Below are 21,867 nucleotides of genomic sequence, written 5' to 3' on the forward strand. Positions count from 1 at the left end.
ATTCAAAACACACTCGCAGTACAATTGTACTATATCACCAGTGTGTTGGAAATATACTTAAATATTCTTCAAATTAAGTGAAATGAAACTACACTTTAATGAAGCATGTTTTACAAAGGACTGAAAATGAGTAGACTTATAAAAGTACAATTTATCAAAAGTATTTGTAATTTAGTACACCTTTTAAAAGTACACTTAAGTACAACTTATAATACACTTACAATAAAGTACTATGAAAAACCATTTAAGTACTGCAGAATGAGTATATTCATTGTTGAAATCTATTCAGAATTAGACTTTTTCAAAGTACATGTCAAACATACTTTAAGCACAATCAGTGACTTTTCTATACTTCAGTTATATTTCTAATACACTAACTAAACTACTGTTTGACCTGGGATGCGTAGCTTAGCTTATTTTAGCTTAGCTTAGCATAAAGACAAAACGGTAGCCTGGCTGACAAACCCGTATAACGTGTCTGTTCAGTGAGATTAAAATAGGCTGAAACTGGAAAAAAGAAAATTAAACTGGAGCAGGAAAGAACTCATTGACATGAACATCAGCATCTTGCAGTTTGACTGAAATATGAGGTAAAAGTGACGCTGAAGGAGGACCGACGACTTCAGGTGAAGTCCATCAGGCCTGAGAGCAGCCGGCTCTGACAGTGTGTGCAGTGAGGACAGAGCTGAGGACAGATGGTCCTCAACCGTCAATGGGACCAGTCATTTACCAGTTCTACAGTCTGCTGTTCTTCATCTTGCATAATTTTGTTTCTTCTTCCATTAATTGAATGAACGCTGCTCTTGTTTCAGCAGCAGGTGGTTCACAGGTGAACAGTAACCACATCAGCTGTTTCCTCAGAGACCAACAGGCTCAACGCTGAAATCTGCAAACCTTGAAGTAGAAAAACAAGAGTTTAAGATAAATTTTCATGTCAGCACGGTGGCTTGTTTACAATTGAATGCTTCCATGCTAGCGTTTAGCAGGTGTAATGTTTGCCACAGTCAACGTCTTAGTTTAGCTTGTTAGCATGCTAGCATTTGCCAATTAGCACAAACCACAGTGTAAAGCTCGGGCTGTTGGTTTGTCATCAGTTCTGCTGGTGTTGGTGGTGGTCGTAACTGGACAGACAGTTTTATCACCAAACTTATGTCATGAAAAAGACAATCGGTCCAGCAGATTTAATTCTGCACCAAAACTGTCGAAGAGGAAACTTTGACCTGCTGGTGGCAAAAGTAAGGAAACCACTAGAAGCATTAGCATTAGCATTAGCATTAATCCCCTGGGGAGCTTGAACGTCTGTAGTACTAAACATGTTGAGTTGATCCACCTGATAATTCTCATTAGTCAGCAGGATTCGTCCTCTGGGGACCACGAATGTCCGTACTGAATAGCATGACAATCAGTCCAGCAGTTAATAAGATGTTTAAGTGTGGACAGACCAGCATTGCTATGAGGCTAGTGTGGCTAATATTAACCCAAACAGCTATGGGTTCTGATGGCCTTAAAAGAGATAATTCACTTGAATAGAGTCTTAATAAAAATGATATTAATGAAACATCATCACATGACTGACTCTCTGATCCTTTGTCAGTGATCCTAGGAGTCCACCCACAGAGAGAAGAGAAGCAGTGCTCAGTATAAATGATATTTACAAGTTAAATGTTCCTCTTCATGGAGACAAGAGGAGCGTATTAACGGTGGCTGACCAGCAGATGGCGCCAGAGCAGTGCTGCACCGAACTGAAGCGGAAACGAGCTCCAGTTGTCTTTCCCTCACCTGAGCTCTGCATGGTCTCGCCTGCTGGTGTTTTTACCTGCATGTCTGAAGCTCCTCAGTTAATTCTGCTGAGTGAAGCTGCAGCTGAAGGTTCAGTGTGGAAAACATGAATATCGATCCTCTGTCAGGACTTCACCTCCAGTTAATCGATATCAATACACAGATTCCCATCAGCCAATATATTGACCTGCAATAGGACAACATTTAGTCCACCTCTTCATGATTGATGTGATGCGGTTTGATTGATAATGTTTTCATTGTAGAATTGTTCAATATTTTATTGATTGTTTGCAGAAAACCTTCAACCTGAACGGTTGTTGTTTGGGTTTCACACCTGTAGACATCGCTAATGTCTGCTTCTTTCTGCATAATGACTACTTTTACTTTTGATAGTCTAAAAGTTACATTTTGAACTTTTACAGTTAGTATTTCAATAGTATGACATTGCTACTTCTACTTAAATGATCTACATACTTCCTACACCCCTGATGGGAGGACAGAAACATCTGACCTCTAACACCTTTACATTCACTCTTATTGGTTTTAAAAGTATTATTTGTAGAATTTGAGGTTTATGATGAAAATCTCTGAGAACTTTCAGGAAAAAAAAAAAGTTAAATCATTTTTAATTTAAGGTAAACTTTTTATCACTGTCAGTGTAAAATTGGTGTTTTGCTTCATGCATTTTGAATAAACAGGTATGCCTAATTAAAAGGTAACATGTTGATATCAAATTGTATTAATATGCTTATGCACTATTTGACCAGTGTATCTTGGCCCACATCCAGAAGCTTCCTGCTCATTTTGTTTTTACTGTATTTCTCAAACAGAAACCTAAAATAAAACAGTTTATGTGTTTAATTTTCTTCATATCTTCTCAGGTGTTACGTGCAGGCAGCGCTGACTCGGGAAGGCTGTAATTAGGCGGATAGTTTGTCTTGATTACGGCACATCGCATCCTCTTGTTATTTGTGACAAAGGGGATTACAGCAGTCCTCTTGGCTCTGCGCATGCGCCGTCTGCAGCGCCCCCTTCCCCTCCCTTCCCCCCCATCCCTCCCGCGAGCGCCTCCAATCAGTCCGCGCGCATCCTCCTCTCGCGGGGGATCTGAGGACCACTGTCAGGTACAGGCATAGCAAATGTAGTGCTTCCTTTTTAAACCTTCAAAATAAAACGCATTTGTTAAGGTGTGCGCCTAACGGAAGTTCGAAAAAAAACCAAAAACAAAATGGCATCACAACACTAAACTACTTTCTACTAAACTACTACTAATTCTTATATCTACTTTAGACCTTTCCAGAGTAAGGTACGATCTTTTAATTTATCGATAACACTGTTTAATAACTGATATAAATGAACCTTTTGCCCACTTTCGGGCAGCAGAAACAAGCTGTAAACAGCAGAAATACTGTTAGCTAATACTGTTAGCTTTTAAGTTGAAAAGGGAGACTTGTTATCCAAGTTACCTGTTCATTTGCACGTCGAGTGATTACCGAATAACATTAGCATTCATTAGTGTGTTTCTGACCACCTGGTGAGTGTCACCGTTTGTTTAGCTCTGTTTTTAGCCTCTGCTAACTCCTGAGTAAAATGTCCGACTGTTAAGTTAGCTGCGAAGTGCTACACTAATAATAGGTTATCCAGTTAGCTAGTTGCTAACGTTTTCTTTTGACGGAATTTGTTGCGGGCCAGATTAAGGAGTTTTTTTGGAACTTTTTTTTTTTTTTTTTTTTTTTGCCAAAGACAGACTAAAGTGAACCAAAAGTGTAATGTGGGATGAAAAACCAAAGCAATTAGCAGAAAGAAGCTAACTCCACGGACAACAGTCTAGTGGCAGTTAGCAATCTGTATGGGTTCCTCACTGTTTTTTCGTGACGCATAATCATTGAATTTCGATTTTATCACAACACGCATAGATATAGTCGCTTTAAATACTGCGACATCGAATAGTTAGTGGAAATACACTCGTCAACATTACATTTTTTAACTACATAACTTTATTATGAAACTAGGAGCACAGCACTTCCTGTTTCCGCGCTGTATACTCCGCGGCAGCTTGACGCTGCTCGGGTGAGGAGAGGAGAGAGGAGCTCCGCCAGCGGACCAGGGAGAGCGTGGTGAGGAATCCCAGCAGCCCCAGGAGAGTGAGAGCCGGACCGGCTGGACCCCCGGAGGAGGACCCGAGAGAGAACCACGTTGGCACGGGAGAGGCCTCAGTTCAGGTAACCGTGCCGTGAAACCGGTTCATACTGCTTCCCGGTAGGCAGGTGCTTTGAAGGGCTGCCGGAGATGGGGAGGCGGCGGTCGGCGAGCCGCACGAAGCCGCTTGTTATGTCTCAGGAGATCCGAGATCCTATTACTTACTTACCGTAGCCCTGTGATTGCTGTGGCCTCTCTGTCCGGGGTTGCTGAGACGGTAACGTGAGGTGATGGTGGGGGTGCGAGGAAATATCCATCAAACCGCCGCGTTACACCGCTGTGAAAGAGACTGAACGCGTTTACTTTGCGCATAAATAGCGGCATATATAGGATGTCAGAGCCGCTGTTGACGGTCCATCTGTATGCTGCTGAGCTTGTTTTCATATTACATATTCATGGACGTCTGTTGGGTATGGCAAAGGTGGGGCTGTCACTAAACCACACTAAAAAAAAATAATCCTGGTTGCAGAATCATAACGTGCAATTAAGATATAACCACAGTTAAAGAAAAAAAAAAAAAATCAATATGGTAGCCATGTCTGAAAATAACATCAGTTTAGCATTCAGGAGCAGTGACATCTTCAAGCCCAGAGTTTGCTAACAGAAAACAGAATATAATCTGACTAAACATCGCTGTCAGGGATGGATGATGGCTCCTCTTCTAAGTTTTGGTGTCATGTGAAATCAAACAGGGACTTCTGTTGTGTTTCCTGCTCCTCTGAGGTTTCGGACCCTCCTGCCTTCGCTGCCTCTGTCTGACTGTGAGCCAGCTCTCCTGCATGCGGCTCGTTAAATGAATCATTTCAGAGGTGTATTGTTCTGCAGAGTGAATGCACATTAACAGTCTCTGCCCATGTGCAAGCCCGGTTTAGGCTGCTTACCAGGGATAATGGTGTGAAAAGTGGAGTCTTGAGACTCCAGCAGGTCTTAGGGGGTTTGTTCAGCGTCTGAAATCACGATAAATCATCAGACAACTTTCAGCAGTGGCTGCTTTATTATTATCTGATCCCCACTTCTGTACATATATAAACAGTCCAATTTAAGACTTAAACCAGAGCAGTTGTTTTCCATATAAAGCTTTAAATAAATTCTTATCAGACTAAGCTAATCAGCATCTCCATCCCTCAACTGTAGTGCACTTAAATAAGATAAATAACCGCTTAAACCTGTGAAATGGGTCATTTCTTCATCATTTCTCAATAGAAAGCAGAAGAAAACCAGTGCAGTGCTGCTGTCACGATTAAGCGTGACTCCAGTAATGAGTGCGTAGCTGCCCCCCCCCCCCCCCCCGTCTCACGATATCAAAATAAAATGGTTTGTAACTCGTCATGTGGACCAGAGCTGTTCCCCCTCACGTAAACAACTCTCACAGCGGGCAGTAATTTCCTTCAAACGCATGTGAGGTCCCATGGGAGCAGGAATTAAAGTGGAGAAATCAAGCTGAGTGGACCGTGGAGCAGAGGAAAGTGACTTTGAGAGTGTCGTGTGTCATGGCAGCAGGAGGAGATACTGCAGAGTGGAGATCACAATGCTGGAGGATGGGAAGCTGGGATAGCCCTCCTCCCTGATGCGGGGGGGGGGGGGGGTGGATGAGGGATGGTCTGGCGCACCCCTCCCTCCCGTTCTCTCTCTTTTCTCCCACTCTTTCTCTATGTCTCTCCCTCTCTCTGCTGTACTGGTGCATTACTGCTCACTGTTCACTTCTCTGAGTGTAATCAGTCTGTCAGCAGAAGCAGACTCAATCAGTCACTCCCCACCACCACCAACACCACCAACACCAACCCTCAAACACACACTTCCCTGATTTCTTACCAGAACACTGCTGTGCACATTAATGAGGGGCTGCACAGTTTGTATGAACAGTTATCATCTAATCAGGGGAAAAAATCATGTTTTTCTTCACTGTGAATCACTGTAATATTTGTTTTTGGGGCTCAAAGAGTAGATGTGGCTTCTTTTATTCCCTATCTCTGTTATGGCCTCTAATATTCATGTATTTTGTCATATTTGCATCCGTTTTTAATTTTATACTCCTGCGACCAACTTGCACCATTTATAGCCACAATACCTGCAGATGTAACCACCGCATATATCAGTTGTTTAATTAGTGTTTCACGAACACCGTAGCCACTCTTCTAACATCACTGCAAAGTCCCTGCTAGCAACAACATGGCTCCCCAGAATGAAGCAGTTAAGGTAACAGGCTCTCCCTGTGATGCCAGCGAGGGGGGAGAAAATTGCTTTAAGTATAGGTTAGCACACCGTTATCCTCCAGTGATACAGCCTGCCTTCATTTAAGCAGCGTTGACTCTGTTTCTGGCCAGTTGATTGGTTAAAAGGAGGGCTCGCTGGCCGGGGCTGAACGCTCTGGTCCCAGTCAGCGTTGTGACGAGGAGCTGTCCATGGTGCTGCAGTTTGCTGTGTGTGGGTCTGAGATCAGTGATGTCCATGGTGCTGCTGAAGTGGCTCAGTGTCAGCGGTGGTGACTCCTGGTCCCAGAACACGTTTGTCTGCTCTGCCTACGCCTGCAGCGCGTCCAGCCCCGACACAGCGTAGTGTATATCGCAGTCACGGTTGTTGAGGAGGCCATTCGTTGCTTTCTTTTTGACTGGCTTCCTGCCTAATTCCACCTCCAACAATTTCAAGAAAATATCCCAAGCCTCCTTTCTGGGGAACCCAACTAGTCATCAAGACGGCCCCCATAAGAAGGCGACACTCCTGACAAAGTCGAAGCTCCAACCACTCATGCTGCTAGCCTCCAGCCAGCTAGCACAGACCCAGCCAGTTCCCTGCCTGGTCCTGCCCTGACACCACCTTCTGGGGAGCCCCCCCAGAGGGAGGCATGGCTCCCGCCGATGTCTTAGCTCTCAGTTGTTCAGCTCCTCATCCTCACCACTGCAGCCTTGTTGTGAGCCACCGGCTCACATCTTCAGCTGCCAGCCTCCAGTCCGCAGCAGGAAGCTGTTTCCAGTGAAAAGATTTTCAGCAAAATTAGCGACTAGCTGAAGAAAGTGGCTCTGGTGGAGACCAAAACTGAGCTAAAAAGAGTCAGAGGACAGAAACGGCACATCGGCCGTGTCAGCTTTATGTCGGATATTGTGTTTGCAGCTTGTTTCGTTGACCCCAGGTCAGCTGTGCCGGTGCTGGTTAAGACTGCAGCGAGCGTTATCCAGCATTCACCGTGTTTCTGACAGTTTATCATAGAGTCGTAAACCGTGGCCGTGCCTGTTGTTGTGAAGGCATCCAGTGCAGCGGCTCCTCGGGATTCGCTCTCTGCAGGTAACTCTGTTGGCCATTGGCAGAGGCCAGATGACAGCATGGTTTTCCCCATTGCAGTCACGAGCCAAGACACCAGGCCATCTGTCAGATTTAGCTTCCAACTGCGACCTCCTCGCTCCCCAAGGAAACTACTTTATCACTCACTCAGGAGTCCGCTGGCTTTTAATGCCTCTGAATTGAGTTTACTGTAAATTTTCTTCAAAGACTGCGTTGACTCAGGTGAAAACATAGACCTGGTCTTATTTCAGACCCGTGCTTGTGGATGTTCTCCATAAGTTTGATGGCGTCTTCTCAGAGATAAGACTCTTTTATTCGTGAACATATTTCATCTACAGAGATTAGTGAATGCTTGAAGTGGTTAAATGTTTCCGGTTATCACATTAAGATGATAGTGGAATGAATCTGTGGTGGACGCTGCTCTGTAGCCTGTTTGGACATCACGAGTCCACTGAAAGAACCAAACGTTACGTCCAGTTTAATGATGTTTGAAAGGTGCCGTCGTCACATTTCACGTTGCTCCTGTTGTCCTTCTGATTTTGGCGTCCCTCCATTTTCTGTTCGCTTCATTTTCCCCAGATATTAGATGTCACTGAGCACCGCTGGAAGGTGAACAGGTCGACTCAGCCCAATTAAAAATACTTTATTTGATAGTGTGGCTAATGTGGCATCGAGAGACTTAAGCTGGATCTGGTTTCATTATTTTGCTGCAGTGTGAATTTTGGATTATACTCTATTATTATGGGTGACATTCAATAAATGTACATGTTTTCTACTTCCTTTGTACTGCATATTGTTGCATGCTGTATTCATTTGGTTCTGTGACTAATTGCTGATTAATTAGATCAGAGTAGTCTCTGTAAAGAGGTTAGTTTAGGGTTGGGGTGCAACCAACAATTATTGTCATCATCAAATCTACAGATTACTTTCTTTATTAATCATTTGGTGTCAGAAAATGGTGAAAAGTGGCCAACGTAAGTTAAGTTGACACATTGATATTGCATATTTTGTTGGACCAACAGTGAAAAATCCAAAGATATTCAGTTTACTATCACAGAACCTTTTCAGGAAATCAATAGGTAATGGACCAATGATTTCTGATTAATTTCCTGTTGTTTGGTCAGGCTTTTGTCCGAGGTGACACACAAATGAGGATGTTTCGTTAAAGCTAAGCGTCGCTGACGTCACATCAGTGCATCCAGGCAGAGACCACGTTTTGTGATGAATGAGCTAATAGCTAAGAAGCTGAAACCTCCTTCATAAGGAGAATTTGTGAAGGAGAGCTGTGGAGCTGAGAGCAGCAGACAAAGTCAAACTGTTCCACAGTGTCCGTAATAATTCATAGAGATGAAGGAAGCTGACATTGAAACTCATTGACAGGCTCAGCTTGTTTTTCTGTCTGCTAACATTATGGAAACACAGGCAGGCAGGCAGGCATCCCTCTCACCAAAGCCACCGACTCCATTTACAGAAACAGTCTTTTTATCATTGTAAAACACTAAACTCAAGAGAAACAAAATAAAACTTTATCTTTGTACTTTTCCAACAATCATCACCGACTCTGGTTTGATCCAAATAAACTTCATTCACCGGAGCGAGAGAAAGGGCGAACATCAGAGAAGCAGCACAGCCTGAGTTTTTTCACGTCTACCTGCAGTTATTTTCACTTGACGTTATGACCAGAGAGACTGAAATATGTCAGACTTCAACAGATTGTTCTGGGAAAAAATAACAGAGAGTGCAAACCCTCCTCCGTCGGCACTGATGTGGGGGCAGGGGGTTGTGATGTCTGTCATCTGTTGGAGCTGTCCAGCTGTCCATGGTCACAGCTAGCTTCTCTGCACTGGCTAGCTTGACTTGTAGCTCATCCTTCTTCTCCGTAAAGTACTTTTCACTGTGTTTAGTCACAGTAGTTCTTGATGGCACAACTTGGGTTCGAGGTACCTAACTCGCTCTTTGAATCCCTCGCCCTCTCCCACACTGATGGGCTCGGACGGGCGACCATCACCCAGTGTGTGTCTGTGTACAGGCTAACCCATAGACTTACACTCAGCAGCACTACACCACTCACCCTGACCCACCCAGCGCAGTAAATAAATGTAGTGTTTCAGTCTGCCAAAGAAGCGTTTTCTCTGAACGCAATCCAGGAAGCGTTAATACTGTCATCATAATGTAATTATAGTCATATAGAAATGTAATATCTTGGATGGAGGGTGTCGGCCAAGCAGAAGCAGCATTGCATGCTGAGAGGGCTGCAGATGGACCCAGCTCCACCCACGCCCTCTGCATCCACACACAGGCAGCAGCACAGCTCTGCGAGTGGGAGGGAACTAAATCATTTACATTTCGTGATAATTACAGATTTTGGGGCCGGCAGCAGCATTGTAATGGTCGACAGCGTCCCTCCTTCCTGGCTGGGTGAACAGTCAATCAGCGGTTGAAGCCGACAGTAGAAATGAAAGACACACATACAAACATCCAGAGTTCTTCTCTCATACAAAAAGACAACTGCAGTAATTAAAAGCAAACAACAGACCTGAGAAATAAGCCCAAAAGAAAAGTGTGACTCAACTGAAATGCAGTGGGTTTCACTTTTTTTCTCTGAAAAGCGAAAAACGCCTCCAATAATCGTCCGTCAGAAACGCTCCGACACACTCACTTCTTCCTCTGTTACGCGTTCACACACAGCCAGTGATGCAGAGAACAGGTGTGTGTTCTGTGTGTGTCAGAGCTCCACTGTCATGTCCACCCCATGAAATGAAAGTGAAAGCATCCAGGACTGACGTGGCTGAGGGCCTTCCTCCACCCGTACAGTACGAGAGCAGAGTCTGCTCTGATATCTATCAGCTGCGACAGTCAACTATTTAAAGAAGCTTTAGCCGTAGGAGGACCGCTGTGGACCAGATGTAGGCTGGAAGGAAACCAGATGAGCTGAACTGCAGTCCTGGACAAAACTGGGCGTCTGTGGTTAATGGTGCTACAACCGTCCATGTCTATGGGTGATGGTTCCAGTCCCGGCCACTCATAGCCGCGTCAGTCACACGTGAGATGCACTGTATACCCAGATCTGTGATAAGCGGCTTCAGGGGCTCTGGTTCCATTTCCAGTAAGCCTACTGGTATCGGTAACATGTGGACTGTTCAGTCCGGGTTCTGGGGTGGATTACAAACCGTAGGGAACGGGTCAGGCTCCAGTCATAGCTCAAGCCCTCCGTCAGTGTGTAGCTGCTGGCACAGAGGAGGTCTGTGGTGACCAGCCTCCAGCATCTCAGAGTCAGGTATCTGAGATGAGGATGATGAGGGGAAGAGAGGAAGGAGACACACTAAAGAGAGCTGGGGGTCTCTTCAGTGTCTGGCCAGGTGGCCGTAATGACCACAGATGTTTCAACAACCCACCCAATCACACCACGATTCACCCATTACCGCCCTGACTCATGTGACCTAACGCTGGGTGGGGCCACGACTCGCATGCGGCCCACGGTGGGAACCTGCAAGAGGCCTGGGACTCCCCACCAGTCAGTCAGGACTGAAGAAGCCTCTTGGATGAGATGTGAAACATCTTCTAGAACCTCAAGCAAGTCCAGCCGCCTCTTTAAGACACTTAGAAATCCATCCGCCAAGTTGCTTTGTGGGTAATGTAGGCACCGGGCTTTGACCAGGAAGAAGAATGTGTGGAATGAAAGAATACAACATCTCTGCTTCTGCTGCATCGATTCTTCTTACGTTGTCCAGCAGTGTTATCAAACTCTCCTCAGAACGAGGTCACGCTGTACAGATGTGCTTCACACCTGGCTGACGTCTGACTGCAGCGTGAGCCAGACCAGCTCCAGATGTGCTCTGGCCGCTCTGATTACGATGCCCTCTGCGTCTATCTGCTCTGGGATCAGAGTGTTTTCTCCCTCATCCGGGCGAGATATTGGATGAAGATAACGTGTCGACACCAGGTGTGGACGGGATCCGTCTGCGCTGCCTCACCTGTGCGCTGTTCCCTCTCAGCGGCATCACAGGAACATTTCACGTGAGAGCCTGACACGAGTTTGGAAACCTCCAGAGGAACGAAGCCTCCTACACCATCAGAGCGTCCCTCCTCCGCCTGCTGGAGAGCAGAGCCAGCTGAAAGTGCCTCGAGCAGTTGGATGATGCTGTGTCTTTAACATTCAGGAAGTTTTTTTCTTCAGCTTTAAAACCACAGCTCCTGTCGCACTGCTCTGCGTCGTTACGGTTATCTGCGGCGCTGCAGAGGTGTCCATCAGAGAGCTCCAACAAGTTTATTTTTCCTCTGTAAAATAAGCTGCTCATGGCTAACCATCTTTAGAAAAATGTGTTTGCTTAAATGTAGATAACTAAACTAATTGGTTGAGATTCGTTTTCATGGTCAAAAGAAACAAATGCTCAAGGAGTTTTGAGGCCAAACCCAACAATGATATTTGAGGGTTTAATGATTGATGCAATGACGCAATGGCTGACATGTTTTTAGCTGCTCACTCTGTAGTTTGTGGGTGATTCTTCTCATTTAAGTCCAGATAAAGCCGGCCGTCTGATTCACCTTGAGGACAGCAGGTCTGTATTGATCTGCATGTAGATGTAGATTTGTCAAGCCCTCGTCTCCTCGGGATTTAAAGAGGTGGCCTCCAGCGTCCTCAGACTCACATTATACATTCAAATTAGGCAAATCTCATCCAGAACAATTTATCATATCTTTAAGTCCCGAGACTTTTGTGCTCAGCCGCCGACCCGTGTCACGCTCAGTTTGTGTTAATGTCAGAGCTGAACAGCGTTAGGTTCGCATCAGGTCCCGCTGTGATTAAGAGGAATCCTGTTAAAGCTCCTTAAACAGGTTACCGTGACATTGAAACGCTGCTGTGAGTGCAAACAACTCATTCGCTGCCATGAGCTCATGTTGAAGAGTACGATACTACCTCACTTCCTGTTTGCTCTGGAGTACGTCTGTTTCACACAGGGAGGCTGTGAAGTGGTACCAAAGAGAGAGTTTGAAGGAATTTTACCGTAAAGAAAACAGTTTCACTCAACCTCTGATGGAGATTATTGTGATTTTTGATCAACTGATTAACTGATTTTTCAGTTTCAGCCTCTCAGTTGTAAGAATTTGCTGCTTTTCTTTGTCTTATATGAGTGACACCAAACCAGGGGTTCAAGACCTCTAGCGGGTAACGAGATGCTTGATGGGATACGTCCTTATCTCCAGTCTTTGTCTTTTTGTGTGAAACATCTGATAGTTTTGGCTTTTCATTCGTGGAAAACATGTAAAATCAGATGATGTGAGAAGTTTGGAGACACCAAAAGAAAACTTATCTACACACCAGATTTCCTACAGATAATAAAAAATCCTAAAAAGCAGGGAATCGAGTTTCCTCTAAAAAGGCCTTGAAGGCTTTGAAAAGCCTTAAATATTTTTTATTTTTTTTATTTTAAATATTTTCTCAGGCTTAACAAAACAAGTGACGTCGTGACATCAGCTGTGGAAATTTCAGATGCATTTTTCACTGTTTTCTGACATTTCCACAATTACTTGATTGATAAACTGAGAAAATTCAGAGACTAATCAGCAGATTGATTGATCATACGAAGTTAGTTGCACATTTCTGTCATACGTAACATCGTGGTCAGCCGGTACAGAGTCAGCCAGGCTTCGAGCGTTGTTATCGAGGCGGTCGGTGACCCGAGAGGCTTCCCATGCCTGTAATAAATCTCTTGTCCATTGTCAATAGTTCTGGCTTGCAGGAGTATTGATTATGAAATGACAGAGTAGTATGCAAATTGATGACCGTGAAACGTTCAGCCATGAATGATTTTTCTCTTCTGAAACATATCGACTGTCCACATCAGACCTGATTGTGACGCTCATGGTTACCTCTTTCTGACGGTGCAACTTATTAAAAAGCTTTTTTTTATGATCAGTTGTTTTGATTGATCGGCCACGCATTCTGTGAACGTTCATAAATTAAGGCAAACTCCTCGTCATCAGTGCTGAAAACAATGTCTTTGGTCCAACAGCCAGGAAATCCAAAGTAAAGGCACCAAAGATAAAGAAGCCTTCAGAGTCGATAGGCTGTTACTCGTGACATGTAACCAATCAGGTAGTGGAGTGGGCGGGACATTGAGTGAGAATACAGACTGGTGACTGCAGAGAGAAGCTGTTTTGACTTTGTGTGTATCTTGTAATATATCTGTATTCGATAAATTCAGGCTTTTTTCCACATTAGCGAAGCAGGAAATGGATCTGTGAAGGGAAAGATGTCATCAGCCACTTCTCAGCAGACAGACAGCGACTCGCGGCGGAAGCCACATATTCTCCAGAGTCGGTGGAGACCAAAACCAGAACTAAAGCATGGAATTATTAATGAAGCTTTAAACCGAATAATGTATTAATGAATATATGGAGTTACAATATGGACGACAGCTGCAGTTATTTTCACAGTGTACTCTCGAGATCGATGGCTTATAACAATGAGCAGTCACATGCTGGAGCGACGCAAGCTGATAAAATACATCTCGTGTTGAAAGGTTTGTATTTATCCAGTGTTTGGGTATTGATTATCCCTTCAATAGCTCCATCTTAGTTTGCCTCCACGCTGACTCACCAGTTCCTCTGTATGCGCTGCCAGGGCTGAGCTGATCAATGCGTACCTGGCCTTTAATGCATAGCAGTGATAATTAGGCCCCGGAGGATATCAGCGAATTGACAGATTAATCATTTTGACCCAGTGAATCCAGGCGGTGCTCAAGGCAGCGGCGCACACATCGACTTCCTTTTCCCACTGAGAGCTTTAACTGTGAAGGTATTAAAGTCTGGTGGATTCTGCTGTCAGTCAGCTTTGTGTGCAGGTGCAGGGAAGAAGACTGCTTTCACAAACGCCACAGGAAGCTGCTTGTTGAGAGAAAGCAGGTTTTGTGATTAGAAGTGTGACGATGTGATGTGTATCTGTGTGATACTAACAGCTCCGGTCTGACCGGTGTCCCCCCCCTTGTCGTCCTGGTTGTGTCCTCCAGGGCTGCAGCATGTTCACTTCAGTGAAGGCCTTCGAGGGGCAGCAGTACTCCACCCTGAAGAGGCAGTGCTTGCAGAGCGGCCTGCTCTTTGAGGACCCCCGCTTCCCCGCCACCGACGACTCGCTCTTTTACCAGGGCAACCGGATCGGACGCGTGGTCTGGAAGAGGCCTCGGGTAAGCCGGCGTCTGTCCTAAAAGAGTTTCAGCTGATAAAAGCTGGTAGATATGTGTGGTTTGAGGCTGCTGATCGCTTATAGATCTTTCTGATCATCATCAGGCCGCAAAAGGTCCTAAATATATACAGTAATTCAGTATGGAGGTAAGTTATTGACAAGTAAACTATGTGTACCAGCACAGCTGATGGGTGTCCCAAGAGTCTGGGACAAAATCACAGTGGGTGAAATGTTTTTAAATATTTCAAATATAATATATATTTAAATTTAAACAGGTTATAATCAGCCAAAGCCTGACGATATATGTGCCATAGCTGCATCAGATGATGCAGTGCCTGCCTGGTGTGTGACGTTTAAGTAAAGGGTCTGACCAAGTAATACATTCACTCAACAGAATGTTTGGAAAACAACCAAAAATATCAAAATATTTTATGTCTAAGGAAGGGTATTAAAGCAAGGAACAAGCAGCGTACGGTTCCTGTAGTCCAGCCTTTAGTCGAGTCTAAAGAGTCGAGTCACTCGATGCTTCGTGGTTGGATCTGATGGCCGTGCAGCAGTGAGAAAGCAAAGCGTAAATGCATCCGAGCGGGACTCCAGATGGATCGAAATCTGATCAGTCGAGATGCTGTGAGACGCGTTCTAGTCAGATGTCGAAAAGGTGTGAACACACATGTAATGTTTACTCTTTGTTAGTCAAACTGCGCCCATAAGCCGCTTGCAGACGAAGCCTCGGCAGCCTCCGTCCCATCTGCCGTGACGGCAGCTGAAGTGACGGTGAAGTCAGCCGTCGTTCTTCCTGTGAAGCAACAGGGATGAAAGTTACTCCAAGGATTTCAGCTCATATGGTTTTACACAATGTGGAAGCTGCTGCTGCAGTGTTTGCCTGATCTGGGATCAGCAAGACAACTGAATGATCCGTGTGGGCGGGTGAGAGGTGAACGCGAGACTGTGAAAATGAGGAAAATGAGACTCGTAGTGGATCCAAATGAATCATCCATGTGTTTGTATTAGCATTATTAGCTGCCTGACTAAGCTGTCATTGTGACTGAACAGCTGATGCCCACAGAGTGCTCTTCTTCTTCTTCTCTTCTGCTGTAGTTTGGCAGTTGTAAAATATCCCAGTGCCAGTCCTACATCTGGTGTTTCAGAGGTGAGGTATGCGTTACTGTCAGCAAGGTCACTGAGAGCCTGTTCATTAAATTTATTTTAGAATATTCTTTGATGTTCTAAAAAGTTCCTGTTCAGTGAGATGAAAGCTTGATCTTTCTTGTCTGGTACTTATAACGTCGGCTGGAGGTGGACAGCGGTCTCTGAGGCCTCATGCAGGAACTCCAGGAACAGTAATGTTCCTTCTGTCACACAGCCGATCAAAGGATCCTTCAGATTAGGTCCGGTCGGCTCATTCATGAGTCATGTGTGACAGATTGAGAGTGTCACACGTCTCTTTTAGACTGTTTGACTCATTAGTCAGCTAGTTTAGATTAAAGTCACTGTGAACCAGCCGGGTGGTCTGTACACACCCACCACATTCATTCAGTTATTACTACATAAGTCCAGCCAGAGTCTTTGTCTTGAAGCAGTAGTTAGCAGCTTTGGCTAAAAAGAAGTTAGTGGCGGGAATCGGCATCAGAAAGCAGCCGTAGAGTCAAGCGCAGTCATTCTTCTTCTGCAGCTTTTACCACCGCTCTCTGAACTGGAGCGGCGGTAAACAAAGACAGACTGATCACTTGTTGTGGGCTGAACCACTGACGGCGTAAACAGCATCTCAGCTGGTCAGTCAGTGGCTCATGTCAGTTGACCATCTTGAATGGAGAGCAGAGTCTCCACATTGAAGACGTTCACATCAGGGAGAGTCTGATGACCTGTGACTGAATAATTTACCAGATAACAGTCTGGTGCGCTGCTGCGCCCCGCTCCTCAGTCTTCGTGTACCGTACATGTGGATGTTTCAGATGATATCCGACGCAGGGCCTCAGGATTTAGCGAGCCCGCTCCCCTGCCGCCGTTATCCCCCTCATGCAGCAGGCAGCGCGAGGCTCTGGATGGAGTAACCTCCTTCTGCCTGCACGGCGACAGCCGGCGTGCACGGCCGTGGAAAGTGGGTCACACAGATTATATGTTTTGGTTTGCGCTGATGTCAGTCATGCAGACTGAAAACTGGAAGAAGTCAAGAGGAGGAAAAGCAGGAGGAGCGTCCTTTTCATTTTCAACATGATTTGTGTCCTCGCTGACGGTGGCTCATAGCGCGAGGTTGGTAACGTGAAATAGGCGCATTGTGACTCAGCACTTTTAGAGGGTCTTTATTGAATTACTGTATTGTCAGGCTGCTGTTGCTGACTTGACTTCATAAGCCGTCTATTTTTAGTGAATTAGTGAAACTTGCTTCGGTCATTCTGTGCAGACCATTGTTGAACGTGCAGTGTGTGAGGGGACGAAGAGGTTTGTCACGACTTACAGGTCATGGCCCTGGAAAGAAGTTGGGCGTCACTGCACAGGTCGTACAGGCGTCAGCATCTGTTTTTAGGTTTGAAAGTTTTGCATTGAAATCATCAACAAACTCATTTTTTGCATCAAATTCAAACTTGGAATTTGGGCCTTTGGCCGTTTTGACACGCCTGACCTTTGAGACAACACAGAGTCAGAGTCCAACATGGAGGAAGCTGCTGTAGCTCATCAGCTGCGTTGCACCATCGACTTTTCTCTACTCTCTCGTGTGGACCTATAGACTGCTCCACAGAACACACGATGTGTACATAGCTAGAAGGCAGTGTGCTTTTGAATAAATTGTATGAACTTATTGGTCATTAGCTTGGCAGCTAACAACTTTGCCAGCTGACAGTTAGCAAGTAGTAGTGAGCTGGTTAGCTTGGAGAGCTCTTCCCACCTGTTCAATTTATCTTTGTTATTGATTGAAGTGATGAACAATTCAGAGTTTTAAATGCCATTAAGGCGTAAACAGAAGCTTTGGGAGCTTCTCTGTCTTTATTGTTGGCCCTGGCTGGCTAGCATGTTAGCGGTTAGCTCGGCAGCTACACAAATGTTTTGCAAAGATAAGAAAAACAAAGCAAAGAAACATACATTTCACCAACACACTGCTTCCATTCTGCTGAAGCCATTCACTGGAAACCTGAACGTCTTCCTCCTAACAGCCACTGAGCGCTCGCTCTCAGTGCGGCGCTTCATTCAGGGGAGAGTGCACGATAATGAAGTTAAACGTCAGAGTACTCAGGGACAGAGTGGGTTTGAGAGAATGAAATGTTCAGAACAATCAAAATTTAATGAAGTTCCTGACAAAAGCTCGTTGAAAATATGGCACTCACATACAGGCTCGCAGCTAATGTTAAACATTTGAGTCCGCTTGGCTTCATACACGGTACAATGCGGTCAGATAACTGGACCCAGTTTTGATGTTTTACTCTGTGACAGAAATGCTGTTTAATTTTTATTTTATTCCCAATCCTTCCAGTATGCAGGCTTTTTTCAGTCTGTGTTTCCTCCCAGTTGAAGGTCAGACACCCTCCACACCCTTCCTGCCTTGCCACATAAACTGGTGCTGAAGGAATCGTCCAGTCTGGAGTTTTTTCTCAGGGAGGCTGAGGCCTGTTTCACTGAAGCCATTAGCACACTGTAAGTGGTGGCAGCTACGTGTTGCTCAAATTACTGCGATTTGATTTGATAAACGTGTGAAATGATGTCAAACTGCAAATTACAGCTTGCGTGTTGCAGATTTGCTGAAAGCCTCCCCTGGGCTGCAGCTAACATGTGATGCTTCAGGTCGTACTCGACTGTAGACGTGAATCTCGGTGTTTCTACAGCTGCAGAAGACTCTGGAAAATGTTCTCTTCCTTAAAAGCCTGTCAGCGGCCGTCTGATGTGAAAAACAGAATCATTTAAAGTAGTAAATGTCTGTGGATCCCAGAAAGACTTGTGCAGCGTCTGAAAGATGCTTTCTGACTTTGTTCACCCTCTTTTGTCTCACCTGACCAAACCTGAACCTGGAGAACAAAAGAAACTGGTTTAAAGTTCGCTCTCAAGGCTGAAGCCTGGAGTCCGTTTGCTCTGGCCTGAATTCAGGAAGCTTTTTGTTTCTTTGTTGAATTCAAGCAGTTTTTTAGATGCACAAATTCATGCGAAACTGGGACAGCTGATAATATATTAATGGAGAAACCGCTGGACTGAGGCCCTCTGCAACAGTTTATTAAGCAGCTGCTGAATGATTTAAAACCGACTCACCATTTCGACTTGATGTGAGAGGGATAGATGATAAAATATTCACAAAAACTTTCCAAAACTCTCCAGATGCTAAATCCATGAGTAACACAACCTCCAGAAACTCCATGCAGGCCTTTTCTTTTCTTTACAGTTCAAGATGTTTTATTGATGTTCAGCAGGCGAGCAGCAGCATCCTCACTTTGCTCGGTCGTTAGAGTCCTTTAAGACCTCCAGCTGTTGGAAATCATCTCTGCTGTATTGATAAAGAGGTCAAATGTGATTGGTTCGTGTTCATGTCATGTGCTCTGAGCCTTTCCAGGATGCCCCTTTCATACCCCATCATGGTACTCTCACCTGTTACCAATGAACCTGTTTCAAACAGGTGTCTTTGGAGCGTAGAAGGAAGAAACCTCCACCTCCTCCACTGGATCACTGTGCTCTAATGAAAATGAGACAAAAGCTTCTGTCAGGTGCAAAATCTGCCTGAATATAAAGGTTGAGGTTCAGGTCTGGTTTTTATTTGAAGGAACGTGATGAAATGTCTCTGCATGCATCGGTCATGTTGATTACAAGTTGAAATATTTGATAATATTAGTAGTCAGATTGCTCACGGTGTGAATGTGTGAGGTCGTGTCGTGAGCGGCAGGGTGAGGGTTCACAGGCTAACCCCCCCCAGAGGTTGTTGTGCTCGGTGTTATCTTTGCTCAGATGCATCTCGGCGATATTTATGGCTGCAGTGAAGTCCCAGTGGCAGAGCATGCGAGCATAAAGAGCAGGCTCTAATAAAACGTCCGTCCTCTCTGCCTGTCTCTCAGCGTCTCTCAGCCTGTCTGTCTCTCAGCCTGTCTGTCCTCCTCCTCTGCCTCTGCCTGCATCTGATTCCTCTTTATTTATGTCTTAACTAGGCGAGGGTGGAGCGATGTGACGGTGCTGTGAGACAATGGAAATTTTCAACTGAGACAGAGTTTTCATCGATGATAATCTCCATTTAATGTTTTACATTATTATTATAAACAGGGTTTTATAATATAATTCAGGGTTTTCACTCTCAGGTGTGTTGAACAATGTTCAGTTTCTATATTTGTAAATCAGTGTCAGGACTGCCGATCTGCTGCTTGAGTATCTGAATTTTTGAGGTTTTTAACAGATAATTTAGCAAATGTTTGGCAGTATGTTGTATTTGTTAGCCCTCAAAGATGCACACAAAGTATTTTCCAGAGAACAAAACTGTGTCTTTTAGCAGGCTGGTCGTGTGTTTGGTTGTGTTTTCATGTGTGGCTGATGGTTCCTCTCACGCTGATGGATGATGGATGACGTTGAGGAAGGCTGTGAGGCTGGTTGAAAGGGTCTCAGTAGCAGGCTAAATGATTAGGCTGTGCTCAGCCACAATATTCACATTACTTCAGTGTCTGCAGGGCCGGACGGGGATCGATACTCTATTACTCTTCCACCTGAGCCAATCCCGGGATGGCAGGCCACCACAGGGAGCCCTTGCCGCTGCTCAGACTCCACCAATCAATGCTGTTGCGGACAGGGGGGAAAAAAACGTGATTGGAGATCTTAACTGTGGCTCCATGAAACGACATCTAAACATTGCTTCACGCAGTCGTGCCCACTTGCACGTGCGGACAGACATTTTGGACAGGAAGTGCTCGGTGCTGGTCTTTGAAAGGTGAGAGGGGCTGCGGGTGGAGACGGGGGCCTCCGGGGAGCGCTGCAGTGGCCTCTGCCTCCGATTCGAAGTTTGCTTTTGCAGCAATCAGCTTTGCAGAGTCAGCAAATTACTGACCTTGGTTGTGTCGTGTGTGTGCGTGCTTTTGTTTCCCACACTTGAACATACGCCGTAGTGTGTGTATGCTGTGATCTGCAGTATTTCCACCCACACACACACACAAACGCACACGCACACACACACACACACACACACACACACACACACACACACACACACACACACACCGCGCCTTGTGAAGGTTGGTACTGTTCCTGATGTTTCCGGCTCACCACATTGGACGGGTTGCCAGGCTATTGCAGGGCTAACACACACACACACACACACACACACACATTCACACTCACTTTCACACCTATGAGAAGTGACTGGAAGTCGCTTCACCGCCATGTGTTCGGACGGTGGGAGGAAACCAGAGCTCTCAGAGGAGAACGATACGCAGAGCTCACACAGACGGGCTGCAGCGGGCCGGTAGCCTCCGTGGGTTTCTAACCATTGATCCACTGTGACGCTCAGATGCTACCTTTTTATTTTCCTGTGGTAACGGCTGTCTAGGACTGTGAATATTTGGACTTTCTTTCGTGGGAGTTAATCAGTTTTTGGGCGGAAATGTTTCTGAAACTGAAATTTATCCCAGCTGGACAAAATATTTATTATTAAAGTCTGGCTGCAAGCAATTATTTTAGGAGATCTTTTTAATGACTATTTGTAAATTAATTGTTTAACCTGTAGAATTACAAACAACAGCCCCCCCCCCCCCCAAAAAAAAAGAAAAGAAAAGAAAAGCAGGAAAACCTCGTACCTTCAAAGCTTTGGCATTTTCGCTTGATAAAATCACACCTGACTGAGTTGTAGCAGCGTAATTACTTTTTGTTTTCATGGACTGGTTGGACGGTAGGACCAGCTGTGACTGCAGCTTGCTAAATGCCAGAAACAACAGAAACATCCACAGGAAATCATTCTGCGTGACATCATGACCCGACCCGTGATGTGTTTTTATGACTGCTGTTTACAGTGTGAATTTTTGGTAGCTAGCTATAGCTGAACTCCTAAAGTGCAGAAGTTCTTCTGATTGGATTGGAGAAAGGCGACCGATATGTGTGTAAACAAATGCCTTAAATCACACCTGGAAACTTGATATGACAACCGTGAAAGAGCTACAACATTCAAAGCTGAGGTCATCAAATTGAGCTAGTTGCTCCCGCTGTGTGTCCGCTCTTTCCTCTTTCCCCCTTTTACTTTTCTAACCCCAGTTGAGTGCTGGAAGTGTGTAAAGATAAAGAGCTGTTAAGTGGCGCTGCGCTCTCTGCTGTCTGTTGAGTAATGGCCGAGGTGCCCATCGACCCGCCGGTGCCATAAAGCAGACAGCAGAAACAGACAGACTGTTCACACCCGGGCCTCTGCCAGCACGGCTCTGCAGGCTGCACTAAAAACTCACTTGTTCTGTACTTTATATTGGGCTGGTGTTAACCTCTCTGTTAAACTC

The 21,867-nt window shown here is 45.2% G+C and overlaps 1 protein-coding gene across 1 annotated transcript in view; it reads left to right on the forward strand.

Annotated features, from left to right (window-relative positions):
• The first annotated feature begins 3,871 nt into the window (after positions 1-3,871).
• The window catches only part of capn5b (calpain 5b), a 42,481-nt gene continuing 24,485 nt past the window's right edge, over positions 3,872-21,867 (forward strand). Inside the window, exons 1-2 of the mRNA XM_070983884.1 lie at positions 3,872-4,001; positions 14,265-14,438. Coding sequence (XP_070839985.1) covers positions 14,274-14,438 — 165 coding nt within the window. The 5' untranslated portion in view covers positions 3,872-4,001; positions 14,265-14,273. The remainder of the gene's footprint in view (positions 4,002-14,264; positions 14,439-21,867) is intronic.

The sequence above is a fragment of the Chaetodon trifascialis genome, chromosome 16 (assembly GCF_039877785.1).
Source record: "Chaetodon trifascialis isolate fChaTrf1 chromosome 16, fChaTrf1.hap1, whole genome shotgun sequence".
Lineage (NCBI taxonomy): Eukaryota > Metazoa > Chordata > Actinopteri > Chaetodontiformes > Chaetodontidae > Chaetodon > Chaetodon trifascialis.